Source organism: Mandrillus leucophaeus, unplaced genomic scaffold (genome assembly GCF_000951045.1).
Source record: "Mandrillus leucophaeus isolate KB7577 unplaced genomic scaffold, Mleu.le_1.0 Scaffold20, whole genome shotgun sequence".
Taxonomy (NCBI): domain Eukaryota; kingdom Metazoa; phylum Chordata; class Mammalia; order Primates; family Cercopithecidae; genus Mandrillus; species Mandrillus leucophaeus.
The window spans coordinates 287,214-300,938 of NW_012102032.1; the positions used below are offsets into that span (position 1 = coordinate 287,214).

Consider the following 13,725-nt stretch of genomic DNA (forward strand, 5'->3'; position numbering starts at 1 on the left):
AATATATAATGATTTTATATAGTAACTTTTCTTCTTTTTATTCAATTGTATAAATTACCAACTTTTAATGAATACTTCTCCTTCTCAAGTATTTTGAAAGCATGAAAGTAGTGGGAATTATACAATAATATTCCTCAAAACTTACAATTTATTTTATCCTCCCTGTCAGGTGCTCAAAAATGTGATAACTTTGCTGAAAAAAGACCCCTCCTTGGTGTTTGTAAGAGCATTGGATCTTCTGGGTAAGGAAATTTTAAAAATTCTTTGCATCACCTATTACAAATTTGTATTATTCCAGACGGAGAACTTTGATGTTATAAAACCTTTGTAACCATAAGACTAAGCTCTCATAGGAGAGAAGAAGAAGGAAGTAAAACATAGTTAAGGTTTCTAACAGTAAATGACATTTATTGATGCTATAGCATGTGACTGATACTATTCTAAAGGTGCTGCATGAATTTTCTTTTTTGTTTCTTACCACAATACTGTGAACAGATACAAATATCTTTCTAGTTAGTGCATTCCCTCTAATTGAACTTCTGGCTGCAAGGAAAGCTAGGAATGATTATGGTTTTGTTAGTAAGGAAAATGATCAAAATGGATATTAGGTTGGCTACTAGCAGTCTCTGCCCCATGCTTTCAGTAAATAGTGTGCACTTCAGATCATGTGGCATTGGAGAAGGGAAGAACGTGTTAATAATATAACATGGTTAGGTCTTGGAGTCTTGATTATTGTTTCCTAATGGTAGAGTTTGACCTCATAGGCTATAAGACAAATTTCTTCAAGTGTAAATTTTTGGATTGAAGAAGACATACAGCCTTTGAGAATTTACTGTATACTCAGCACTTTGCCAGGTATAAGATAAGGATACAAAATCATGAAAGCCTAATTTCTTTCCCCAGAGACTTAGGAATGTGGCTGAAAAGAAAAAGTACAACACATGCAAAATAATTATGAAATAATGATGTATGACAGGAATTCAGAGAAGGGAGAGATCAATGTGCATGAATTAATGAGAAAAAGCCTTATGGAGAAGGAGCAGCATAGGTTAGATCTTAAGGAATGAGAAATATTGCAGCAGATGAGAAGGACTGCCAGAGTAGGTTATAATATAGTAGTGAAAGAGAAACTGAAATAAATACATTTAAGAATGCTAAGAGTTTGTGGGCTGGGCATGGTGGCTCACGCCTATAATCCCAGCACTTTGGGAGGCTGAGGCAGGCAGATCACTTGAGGTCAGGAGATCGAGACCAGCCTTGCCAACAAGGCGAAACCCTGTCTCTACTAAAAGTACAAAAATTAGCCCAGTGTGGTGGCATGTGCCTGTAATCCTAACTACTCGGAAGGCTGAGGCACGAGAATTGCTTGAACCACCCGGGAGGCAGAGGTTGTGGTGCATCACTGTACTCCAGCCGGGTGACAGTGAGACTCTGTCTCAAAAAAAAAAAAAAAAAAGAGTTTGTGACTTAGATTTAATGCCATCTGCAAAACAAGTGAAAACAACTATTGCAGTGCTCTGAAACTCAACCAAAAACATATAATAATCTGAAAAGTGTTTAAGCTTGAGAAACTGCTCATCTCGCACAACAGCAGTGGGAATCTGTGGCATTCATGCCTGCAGCTGCTCCCATCCCACTCCACACTTTCTCTCTTCCAAGTTTGGTTGGTTATAGAGGGTATTCCAGGGTGAGAAGGGTTTTGAGGACTAGTACCTTACCTGCTGTGCTTGGAAAATTTTCACTCATCTCTGAGTGGCAGTTATTGCATATGCCTGCCAGCACTGTCTGCGGAAATTACTGTCTTGATGGCATGTGTGCTTTGAGAGCCAGCGGCTCTTTCAGCCTAAGATAATGGCTAGCTGAGGCTTCATGCATATGCAGAGGAGCCATGAAAAAGGGTCGAGGGGGAAGAAAAATCTGGGTAGATGTGCAGATCCTTTGGCAAAGGAAAACAACTTTTGTTGACCTGGGGTATTTGAGTGAATCCTCTGTTGAATAGTTGGCTGCCCACTAAGATACATAGATAACATGGCCAGACCCTGAAAGTCAGGCTTTAAAGTAATGCAAGAATAAAAGAAATAATAAAACTGAACAGAGAAATCAGCAATTGCAAATTGTGGAAGAAGACAGATTTCATAGAATCCAGAGTAATGTTATACTGTATTATATAAAATGTCTATTTTTAAATATAAAATTATGACACATGCCAAGAAACAGGAAATTGTAGCAGTGAGAAAAAGGCAGACAATAGAAATCATACCTGATTGGTCTTCGGCAAAGCCTGAGTCCTGTCCTCTCGCTCTCCCTTCTGGACAGCATGAGCTTCACCACTAGCTCCACGTTCTCTACCAACTACTGGTCTCTGGGCTTTGTCCAAGTGCCCAGCTATGGCACCCAACCAGTCAGCAGGGTGGCCAGCATCTATGCAGGCACCGGGGGCTCCGGTTCCTGGATCTCCAGGTCCCACTCCACCAGCTTCCGGGGCAGCATGGCGTCCAGGGGCCTGGCTGTGTGGATGGCTAGGGGCCTGGCAGGACTGGGAGGCATCCAGAACGAGAAAGAGACCATGCAAAGCCTGGATGACTGCCTGGCCTCCTTTACTGGACAGAGTGAGGAGTGTGGAGACTGGAAACCAGAAGCTGGAGAGCAAAATCCGGGAGTACCTGGAGAAGAAGGGACCCCAGGTCAGAGACTGGAGCCATTTACTTCAAGACCATTGAGGACCTGAGGGTTCAGATCTTCCCAAATACTGTGGACAATGCCTGCATCATTCTGCAGAGCAACAATGCCCATCTTGCTGCTGATGACTTCAGAGTCAAGTATGAGACAGAGCTGGCCATGCCCTAGTCTGTGGAGAGTGACATCCATGGGCTCTGCAAGGTCACTGATGACACCAGTGTCAACGGCTGCAGCTGGAGACAAAGATCGAGGCTCTCAAGGAGGGGCTGCTCTTCATGAAGAAAAACCACGAAGAGAAAGTAAAAGACCTAAAAGCACAGATTGCCAGCTCTGGGTTGATCGTGGAGGTAGATGCCCTCAAATCTCAGGATCTCACCAAGATCATGGCAGACATCTGGGCCCAGTATGACAAGCTGGCTCAGAAGAACCAAGAGGAGCTGGACAAGTACTGGTCTCAGCAGATTGAGGAGAGCACCACAGTGGTCACCATGCAGTCTGCCGAGGTTGGAGCTGCTGAGCTGATGCTCATGGAGCTGAGATGTACAGTCCAGTCCTTGGATATTGACCTGGACTCCATGAGGAATCTGAAGGCCAGCTTGGAGAACAGCCTGAGTGGGGTGGAGGCCCGCTATACCCTGCAGATGGAGCAGCTCAACCGGATCCTGCTGCACCTAGAGTCAGAGCTGCAATAGACCCGGCAGAGGGACAGGAGTAGGAGGCCCTGCTGAACATCAAGGTCAGGCTGGCGACTGAGATCGTCACCTACAGTCACCTGCTGGAAGATGACGAGGACTTCAGTCTTGGTGATGCCCTGGACAGCAGCAACTCCAGGCAAACCATCCAGAAGACCACCTCCCGCAGGATAGTGGATGGCAGAGTGGTGTCTGAGACCAACAACATCGAAGTTCTGAGATATTAAGCCAGCGGAAGCAGGGTACCCTTTGGGGAGCAGGAGGCCAATAAAAAGTTCAGAGGTCAAAAAAAAAAAAAAAAAAAAAAGAAATCATACCTGATTATCTCCAGATGTTAAATTTTACAGATAAGGATTTTAAAGCAGCTATTATAAATATGTTCTAAGAACTAAATGAACTGTGTATAAAGAGTTAAAGGAAAGGGTTATAGCAATAACTCAACAAATAGAGAATCTCAACAAGGAGTTAGAATTTATGTAAAACTCAAGTGGAACTTCTGCTGTTGAAAGGATATAAAAGATACAGAAAGTGAAATAGGTCTGGATGCAGTGGCTCACACCTATAATCCCAGCACTTTGGGAGGCCAAGGTGGGTGGATCGCTTGAGCTCAGAAGTTCAAGAACAGCCTGGGCAACATGGTGAAACCATGTCTCTACCAAAAAAATACAAAAAAATTAGCTGGGCCTGGTGGCACACGCCTGTGGTCCCAGCTACTTGGGAGGCTGAGGTGGGAGGATTGCTTGAGCCTGGGAGGCAGAGGTTGCAGTGAGCCCAGATCTCACCACTGCGCTCCAACCTGAGTGACAGAGTGAGACCCAGTCTCAAAAAAAAAAAAAAAAAAAAAAAGTTCATAAGTGGTTTTATGGATGTAGATCTAATATGTCTTGTTAAGTTTTTGTCTAAATGTTTGTAGTGGGTAAGCATATGGTGATGTTGAATAGAGTAGACTCTTTAGTAACTACCATTGGGGAGGAATATTTTCTCTCCTGTCAAATTCTTTGGGGAGAGGGCTGCAATTTAAACTGATGAAAGGCAGATTAGTAAGAGGACAAAAAATCAGATTTAATTACATATGTACATATAGGAGTTTGCAAAAAAAATGTGACTTAAGGTGGGTGGTTTATATATCATCTCAATAGGAGATGGGGATGGAGAGGGACACAAGGGCACAGTTTGTAGGTCAAATGACTTCTTAGAATGGGAGCAGAAGAAAGGGCACTTGTGACTTTTTAGAAAATTAAGGTGGTCCTTAGGAAAAAAGACAGGAGATGCGATAGTTTTGTAACAATATCTGTTGGGGTGTGATCCTAGAAGAGATTAAGTTGCCCCAGGGGAGGAGATTTATGACAAATGAGGTTTTTTGGAGGGCTCTGCTCTGCTTTTAGATAGATAAAGGATACTGGGAACATGAGTGCCATCAACAATCCATGAGTCGATACATACATGCATATATACATACATACATACATACAGTTGAGTTTATGACAATTGAGTTTGTGTGTTCATTTATTTATTTTAGAGACAGAGTCTCCCTCTTCACCCAGGCCCAGGTGCAGTGGTCCAATCATAGCTCACTATAATCTTGAACTCCTGGACTCAAGAGATCCTCCCATCTCAGCCTCCTGAGTAGCTGGGACTATAAGTCATGTCACTATGTTTGGCTAATTAAAACAAAAATTTTTTTTTGAAGAGAAAAGATCTCACTATGTTACCCAGGCTGGTCTTGAACTCCTGGCTTCAAGCAATCGTCCTATCTCAGCCTCCCAAAATGTTGGAATTACAAGTATGAACCACCACATCTGGCCCAATCGTATTATTCTCATTTTATGCATGAAGAAACTAATAGAGGTTCAGTCACACAGTGAGTCATGGACCCAGGCTTCTGCTTGATCCTCAAGCTATGTTCTTTCCAGGAACCATATTATTTGTCATTATGGAGGGCATTCCTCCATACATACACAGGCATATTCTGTCTATGAACTCTATTAAGGGTGCCCTAACCTCAGATTTATATATTTACACCTTTCTGACCAATTATTTTCAGAGGTAACAAAGATTTCTTTAAAAAAAAAAAAAAGGTAGGAGGTTATGTTAGGAGCAATTAAGCAATTTGTTTATCTCTTCCAGAGTACCTAGGACTACAGGTGTGTGCCCCTTTGCTGGGCTAATCTTTGTATGTCTTCTTTTGAGAAGTGTCTGTTAATGTCTTTTGCCCACTTTTTAATGGTGTTGTTTTTTTGCTTGTTGAACTGTTTAAATTCCTTATTAGATATTTGTTGGATGCATAATTTATGCATATTTGTGAATCTATAAATATTCACAAAAATATTCACTACAAATATTCACAAACTGTACATCCAACAAAGGTCTATAGATTGTTTGCTCTGTTGATGGTCTCTTTTGCTGTGCAGAAGGTCTTTAATTAGTTCCCAATTGTCAATTTTGTTTTTGTTGCAGTTGCTTTTGAGGACTTTGCCAAGGCCGGTGTCCAGAATGGTATTTCCTAGGTTTTCTTCTAGGATTTTTATAGTTTAGGGAGTCCTTTCCCCATTGCTTGTCATTTTCGACTTTGTTGAAGATCAGATGGTTGTAGATATATGCAGTTTTATTTCTGGGTTCTCTTTTCTGTTCCATTGGTCTCTGTGTCTGTTTTTGTGCTGGCATCATGTTGTTTTGGTTACTGTAGCCTTATAGTATAGTTTGAAGTCAGGTAATATGATGCCTAAGCTTTGTTCTTTTTGCCTGGATTGCTTCGGTTATTCAGGCTCTTTTTTGTTCTATATGAGTTTTAGAGTAGTTTTTCCAATTTTGTGAAAAGTGACATTGGTAGTTTAATAGGAATGGTATTAAATCTATAGATTGCTTTGGATAGTTTGACCATTTTAACAGTATTTATTCTTCCAATCCATGAGCATAGAATGTTTTTCCATTTGTTTGTATCATCTCTGCTTTCTTTCAGCAGTGTCTTGTAGTTCTCCTTATATCTTTAACCTCATTGGTTAGATGTATTTCTAGGTATTTTGTGTGTGTGTGTGTGTGTGTGTGTGTGTGTGTGTGCGCGCGCGCGCGCGCCCATTGCAGATGGGATTGCATTCTTGATTTAGCTCTCAGTTTGGATGTTATTCATATATAGAAATGTTACTGATTTTTCTACATTGATTTTTTTATCCTGAAACTTACTGAAGTTGTTTATTAGATCTAGAAGCTTTTGGGTGGAGTCTTTCGGGTCTTCTAGGTATACAGTCATATTGCCAGTGAAGAGAGATAGTTTGACTTTTTTCTTTTTTCCTGTTTGAATGCCTTTTATTTCTTTCTCTTGCCTGATTGCTCTGGCAAACAGTAGCTTCTTAAGAGAGTTTTTGTGTTAGGCGTATAATTTGATGCAGTGTCTCTGCATAAGCAAAAGATACTTTTGTTATTTTAGTATGTTTGACGTATACCATTTAGTTACTTAAAATTTTTCAGTGTGGAAAAGGACTTCCCCAATTTTATTTTATTATTATTTTTTCTTCATGTAAACACATCGTTTAATGAACTCAAAGGAAGTCTCCTTTACATGATAGCAATCATATAAGAAGAACATGGCTATTAGAAAATTGTGGCCGCTAATTTCAGGAACACTATTATTTAAAAGTCCAGTGCCAACTTATGTCCAATACAAAGTAATTTCAAGAATGGATAGATTCCTTCACCTGCTTCCAGTTTTTTAAATAAAGTAACAAAAAACAGCAGGCAACTGATGATGTAGAACAGATGTAAGTGCTTCCAAAATAATTTAAGTTAATGAGACTCCGTTTATAGGCATAAATATAGGTGATACAAGGAACCATTCAGGGAACCAATGAAGTCTGATGGAGAAAGCCACACATAATCATGAAGTGTCTGCTTAGAGACATTCTCCAATTTCACATATACCTTGAGAATGTTTTCTTTATCTTGCCCATCTTTATTTCTTTCTTGGTATTAGCACAGTGCCCTGTGTCTAGTAGACCCTCATATATATATATTTTTTGCCTAAGTGAATTTTAGGAAGCTTGCTATACAAGTAGTTACACTTGTCCTTTATTTTTTAGTATCACTTTTTTATGATTGAGAATCTCTCTTAATCTAAGGAATCATATGTACTGTGCCTAGGTGTTTACATTTTCATACCCAGTTGGGTACAAAACCTAAGGACATCCCTCCATTTGGAGAGGAATGGGATGTGCAGGTTGCTCTCCATCTCCCTGGCACATGCTTTATTGAGCACCCATGTAGTTTAGACTTTGTCAAGTTGCTTATATTCACAATTAATACTGCCTACTAAATTATTCTTGGGAAAATTCACGAAGATTTTCTTTTGATGTATAACTTTTATTTATTTTTTTATTTTTTGAGACAGAGTCTTGGCTTTGTCACCAGACTGGAGTGCAGTGGCGTGATCTTGGCTCACTGCAACCTCCACCTCCCGGGTTCAAGCGATTCTCCTGCCTCAGCTTCCTGAGTAGCTGGGACCACAGGCACATGCCACCACGCCCAGCTAATTTTTGTATTTTTAGTAGAGATGGGGTTTCACCATTTTGGCCAGGATGGTCCCAATCTCCTGACCTTGTGATCCACCTGCCTCGGCCCCCTAAAGTGCTGAGATTACAGGCGGGTGCGACCGGGCTGGCCAGCTTTTCATTTTTATAAATTCATAGTGCCTTTTTTAAAAAAGGAGGAATTGCTATGGAAAGTGTCATTCAAAGTCAAAATAAAAATACAGAGATGAATCTCTATGCAAAACATTTTATTTGAGAATGTACGTAAAACAGAATTGCAATTTGGGGCACATACACAGATTGGGGTGGTTTTGGTATGTCTGAAGAACAAAGAAAAGCTTGGGAAATTAGAGAAATGCAACATATTGTTTTAGAAGAAAGCTCATTGGTGCTAGAGTGACAACGGTGGAGTCATGCCAGTTCGTTTCAGCAGTTATCAGTTATAACTGATCTTAGGGTTACAGCAGGCAGTTTCAGCAGCTGGGCTTTATGGCTAATTTTTGGAGCAGGTGCTATGTGCCCCAAGTGCTTTCCCCCACTGGCCCCTCACTCTGATTTAGTTGGGTAAGACAAAAATGACCTAATTTGTATGATTAGCTCTCACCAGATAATCCCAGTTGTGCATGTTTTATCCTTTATTAATAAATACATTGCACCTAGCCCAAAATTTAACATACTGTCTCTTATTGCATTGATGACAGTCATTAAAGTGCCATTTATTTAGGTATTCTAGTGTTTTGTTTTGTTGTGTTTTGAGAAATCATACCATAATAATTCCAGATAAGTCGTTTAAGCTCTTGGAAAGGGATAATATTTATTGTGCCACTGATCCAGAAACTAAGGCAGTGTCTTGTGTAATAATGTGAGACAGGGAAGAAACCAAAGTTTATTGTGTGTGATATGCTAAACAGTTTCCAGAATGTAGCTGTTTATGGTTAGAATCTTGTTGGCTACTATGAGTAATAGCAAATGAATAACATTATTCAAGAGCTGACTGCAGACCTTGAAGAATGTTTAATCCAATATATTATGATCACATTACACACATTAGGTGAAAATATGATGTTTATGTAGGGAGAATCATAGACTATTGGAAGTGGAAAGAACCTTGGAGATCATGTCATTTAACTGCCTTGTGTTGTAAATGAAGAAAAGAGGTTAAGGGTTTGTCCAGAGGCTCCCGTCACGCATCACTGTGATGGGAAAAAATTCTTCTAACAGTAAGCAAAAATTTCTTCATCTCAATTGGTTAGGAATCCCTTATCTCTTGTTATATAGGCATTCTATGGCCATTGTTTCCAAGACAGGATTTCAATAATCAGAAAAATTAAAGTCTTTTGCCAAGCAAGGACATATGAAAAAGTTACAGTTGACTATCAGTTATTACTTTGAATTTACTTTGAGAAAAGCAAAACAATTTTTGTTTTTCTTTTCTTTTTTTTTTTGAAACGGAGTCTCACTCTGTCGCCCAGGCTGGAATGCAGTGGTGTGATGTTGGCTCACTGCAACCTCCACCTCCTGGGTTCAAGAAATTCTCCTGCCACAGCCTCCCAAGTAGCTAGGACTACAGGTGTGCACCACTGTGCCCTGCTAATTTTTGTATTTTTAGTAGAGATGGGGTTTCCCCATGTTGACCAGGCTGGTTTCAAACTCCTGGACTCAAGTGATCCGCCCGCCTTGGCCTCCCAAAGTGCTGGGATTACAGACGTGAGCCATTGCACACGGCTGAGAAAAACAAAATAATCTTAATAGCTAAATAGGAGGAATGACTTAATTTCAAAATTAATTGTTCATTAAATAGAATGCAGTTAATTCACAATGTTAGTATTTTTCTCTCATTATTACAAACTGGCAAAAGCGTCATCTTGGATTGGCAGAGGTCCATGGAGTGGTATGTAGAAACCAGTTTCCTAAAGCTGTGGTTGTGAGGTGGAGGTTAAGCACGGTGTCACCATCCTGAAGTGGTACTGCAGTGGCTTTATTTCAACATTTGTCTAATGTAAATAAGGGTTATGTTATTAATTAATTAGAAGTAGAGGCATATTGCTTGGGATAATAGGTATGTGACTCTTCTTTTTGTCGTGAAAAATCCCAGAGCCCTTATATACGATACCTGATGTTTTCAATTTGACTGATTTTTGTCAGTTGTGTTTGCGAGGTCTGACCGATATTATTTGCATAGGCAGCAAAGAAGATTTATGCCATTTTTCCAGTCTTTGCTGCTTGTAGACATGGGCTCTTCCAACAGTTCGTTGGCACCAAATCCAGACACCAAGTCTTTCATTTGCCCATCTCTCTGGCATTTTTCAGGCTTTCTGTGGGTATCTGGATTTTCTTCTAGCTCTCTGCCATGGCTCTGTGGCTCTCTTTACTGCTCAAAGAAAGGGCTTTACATCTTTGGTATACCATTTATGCTGACAGCTGCCGCACTGGCATAGAGACCTTTTTAATGGGATGAGTTAGCATACTAGGCGATCCAATAACAGAGATGATTTGTGGTGCTCTGGGTTTTAGTATTAGCTTAGAACAACTAAGACCTCAGTGCCTGCTAGATATGATCTCTGTTTATCTGATTATGGATGTAGGAAATCTTAGGGAAATAAGATGACTTTACTGTTACTTTGATTTAATTACTCTTTCTCATGTGGTTTAGGGATGTTTTTTGTAATATGTCTTAAAATGTTAACTTTGTCTTTGATAAACAGGAGTCACTAGTTTAAATGCTAATTGTGTACATTTTTCATGACTCCAGTCCACTTAATTACTTAAAACAAGTTTTTAGTTTTTGTGTGGTGGTAAGGCAAAGGGCCCAGAACATTATACACCTGACTCACACTTAATACAGTTTTAAAACACATGCTGAACAGATCTTAGTGGGAGGTTAAGAGTAGTCTGTCAGTGTCAACGAATACACATATTATATTGTAAAATTGTAACCATGGGCTAGTTGTTTATGTATTTATTTTAAACTATAATATTTAAACTATGGACACATCTAAAGACTGTGTGAGATTATATTTACAGACTTTGTATATTTTCTTGTGATATGAGTTGGTACAGATCTCAAATGGTTTTACCAAAATGGTTATTTGCGGGTGACCAAACCAAAGGAATACTGGTTTAATTTCTTACAGAATTGTCTTACTTGCTGTTTGATATATGTATTCCTGAAAATCTGTGCTGTTAGGGCCCTTGCTGGAAACAGATAGCATACTCAAATTGGGTAATTCAAAGAGAGTTTAAATAAAATAACACATGTGGGAGCTGAGACTCATTATCCGTCCTCCCTTCCCCTCCCCTTCTCTTCCCTCCTATTGTCCCCCTCCCTTCACTTTCCCTCCCCTTCCCTGCCTTCCCTCCCCTTCCTTTCCCTTCTTTTCTCCCTCCTCTCTTTCTGAGACAGGATCTCACTCTGTACCCAGCCTGAAGTGCAATGGCTTGATCCTAGCTCACTGCAGCCTCAAATTCCTGGACTCAAACAAGCCTCACACCTTAACCTCCTAAATAGCTAGGACTACAGGCATGAGCCACCATGCCTCGTTTATTATCATTTCTAAGCAAGAGGAGATAACCCTTAATAAAGCCTGCAGAGAAAGCGACATGAAGAGGGTTAGCAACAGGAACTGTGGCCTCTGGTGAATGGATTTAGCCTATCTTCAGTAACTTGACAGTGAGACATCTTTTTTTCTTTCTTTCTTTCTTTTTTTTTTTTTTTTTTTGGGTCAGAGTTTCGCTGTGTCGCCCAGGCTGGAGTGCAGTGGCATGATCTTGGCTCGCTGCAAGCTCTGCCTCCCGGGTTCACGCCATTCTCCTGCCTCAGTCTCCCAAGTGGCTGGGACTACAGGTGCCCGCCACCAAGCCCGGCTAATTTTTTATATTTTTAGTAGCCAGGATGGTCTTAATCTCCTGACCTTGTGAGCTGCCCGCCTCCGCCTCCCAAAGTGCTGGGATCACAGGTGTGTGCCACTGTGCCCTGCCGACAGTGGGGCATCTTGTTTCTCCAGAGGCTTCCTACAGGGTCAACCCAATCAGAAACTAGGGGCTGGATTCTGAAGGTCCAGAGAGCCCACTGATGCAATTCATAGGATATGGGTCAGTCTCCCAAGGCAAGGAACAAGATATAGAGAATGCACTGTGTATTTGGAGGGGCAGTACACTTAATTCTACAAAATTTCACACTAAAATGGATAGAAATAGGCTTGGTGAAAACATATGCAACATTGTTTTCTGAACAATAATTTGAGTACGAAATTAGAACATTTAAAAGTTGTTTTAATGCTAATAAAAAAATTAAAAAAGTAAAAGATTTTACCTAAAAAGGACAAAGATGCCCTGATGGAATGGGGGTATAAGAAAGAGATGAGACTGTTAAGTTATGGAGAAAAGAACAAAATGGACAAAGGCCAGGGAGTAACACTCTTTAAGCACTTTCAAAACAGAGGACATAGTTAAACTGAGCCATGAAAAACATGATTTCTCCTGGTTTTCTGCATTCAGTTGATCTAATGTACTTTGTATTCAGTTGCTGTTAAATTATAGTACAAAAAAGTAAAGTGGTATGAATTTTATTTATTAATAAAACTTCCTTTTTTTTTTTTTTTTTGAGACGGAGTTTTGCTCTTGTCACCCAGGCTAGAGTGCAGTGGTGCGATCTCAGCTCACTGCAACCTCTGCCTCCCGGGTTCAATGATTCTCCTGCCTCAACCTCCAAGTAGCTGGGATTACAGGTGCTCGCCACCATGCCTGGCTAATATTTGTATTTTTAGTAGAGATGGGATTTCACTATGTTGGCCACACTGGTCTTGAACTCCTGACCTCAGGGGATCCACCTGCCTCAGCCTTCCAAAGCGCTGCTGGGATTACAGGCGTGTGCCACCGCACCTGGCCATAATACAACTTCTTTGATGTACTGACATTATTCCCCATTGAGAATCATAATTGTAGCAGGAAAGACTGCAGTGTGTGTGGTCATACATACTTTTAACATCTAATTATTGTGGTATAATTAAAATTCAATGAACTATAGATAAAGTGTACAATTTTATGTGTTTGATGTGTATAGAACTTTGAAACTGTTTCTGCAAACAAGACAAGGAACATCTTATTCCCCAGAGTTTCCTCATGTCTCTTTGTAATTCTTTCTTCTGTTCCTCCCAGCTCTTTTCTTCAAGATAGCCAATGTTCTATTTTTTGTTACTATAGATTAGTTTGTGTTTTCTAAAATTTTATATAGGTGGAATCATATAGTGTGTACTCTTTTTTTGTCTAGCTTTGGTTACTCAGCATATTTATTTTGAGATTCAGCCATGATATTACATGTATCATTTTGTGTGTGTGTGTGTGTGTGTGAGAGAGAGAGAGACAGAGTCTCCCTCTGTCTCCTAGGCTGGAGTACTGTGGTACGATCTCGGCTTACTGAAACCTCTGCCTCCTGGGCCCAAATGATCCTCCCACTGAGGAGCTGGGACTATAGGTGCGCCCCACCGTGCCTGGCTAATTTTTGTGTTTTTTGTAGAAACAGGGTTTCACCACGTTGCCCAGGCTAGTCTTGAACTCCTGAGCTCATGTGGTCCACCTCCTTTGGTCTGCCAAAGTAGTGCATTCAGTTTTATTGTGAAATATTACTACATTGGTTTAGTTTAGTAGAGTATGATTATGCTCTCACCTGTTGGTGGATATTTTGGTTGTTTTTAGAATTTGGCCTTCACAAATAATGCTGCTATGAACATTGTACTCAAGTCTTTGTATAGACATACATACTTCCTTTTCTCTTGAGCAGATACCTACAAGTAGAATGGTTAGATCACATGTTAGATGCATGCTTTTCAAAGTGA

The 13,725-nt window shown here is 40.3% G+C and overlaps 1 protein-coding gene across 4 annotated transcripts in view; it reads left to right on the forward strand.

Annotated features, from left to right (window-relative positions):
* Positions 1-13,725, forward strand: part of BCAS3 (breast carcinoma amplified sequence 3) — a 764,111-nt gene that overhangs the window by 122,153 nt on the left and 628,233 nt on the right. For all 4 annotated transcript variants that reach the window (XM_011979152.1, XM_011979154.1, XM_011979151.1 and 1 more), the window contains exon 7: positions 170-242. In XM_011979152.1, coding sequence (XP_011834542.1) covers positions 170-242 — 73 coding nt within the window. The remainder of the gene's footprint in view (positions 1-169; positions 243-13,725) is intronic.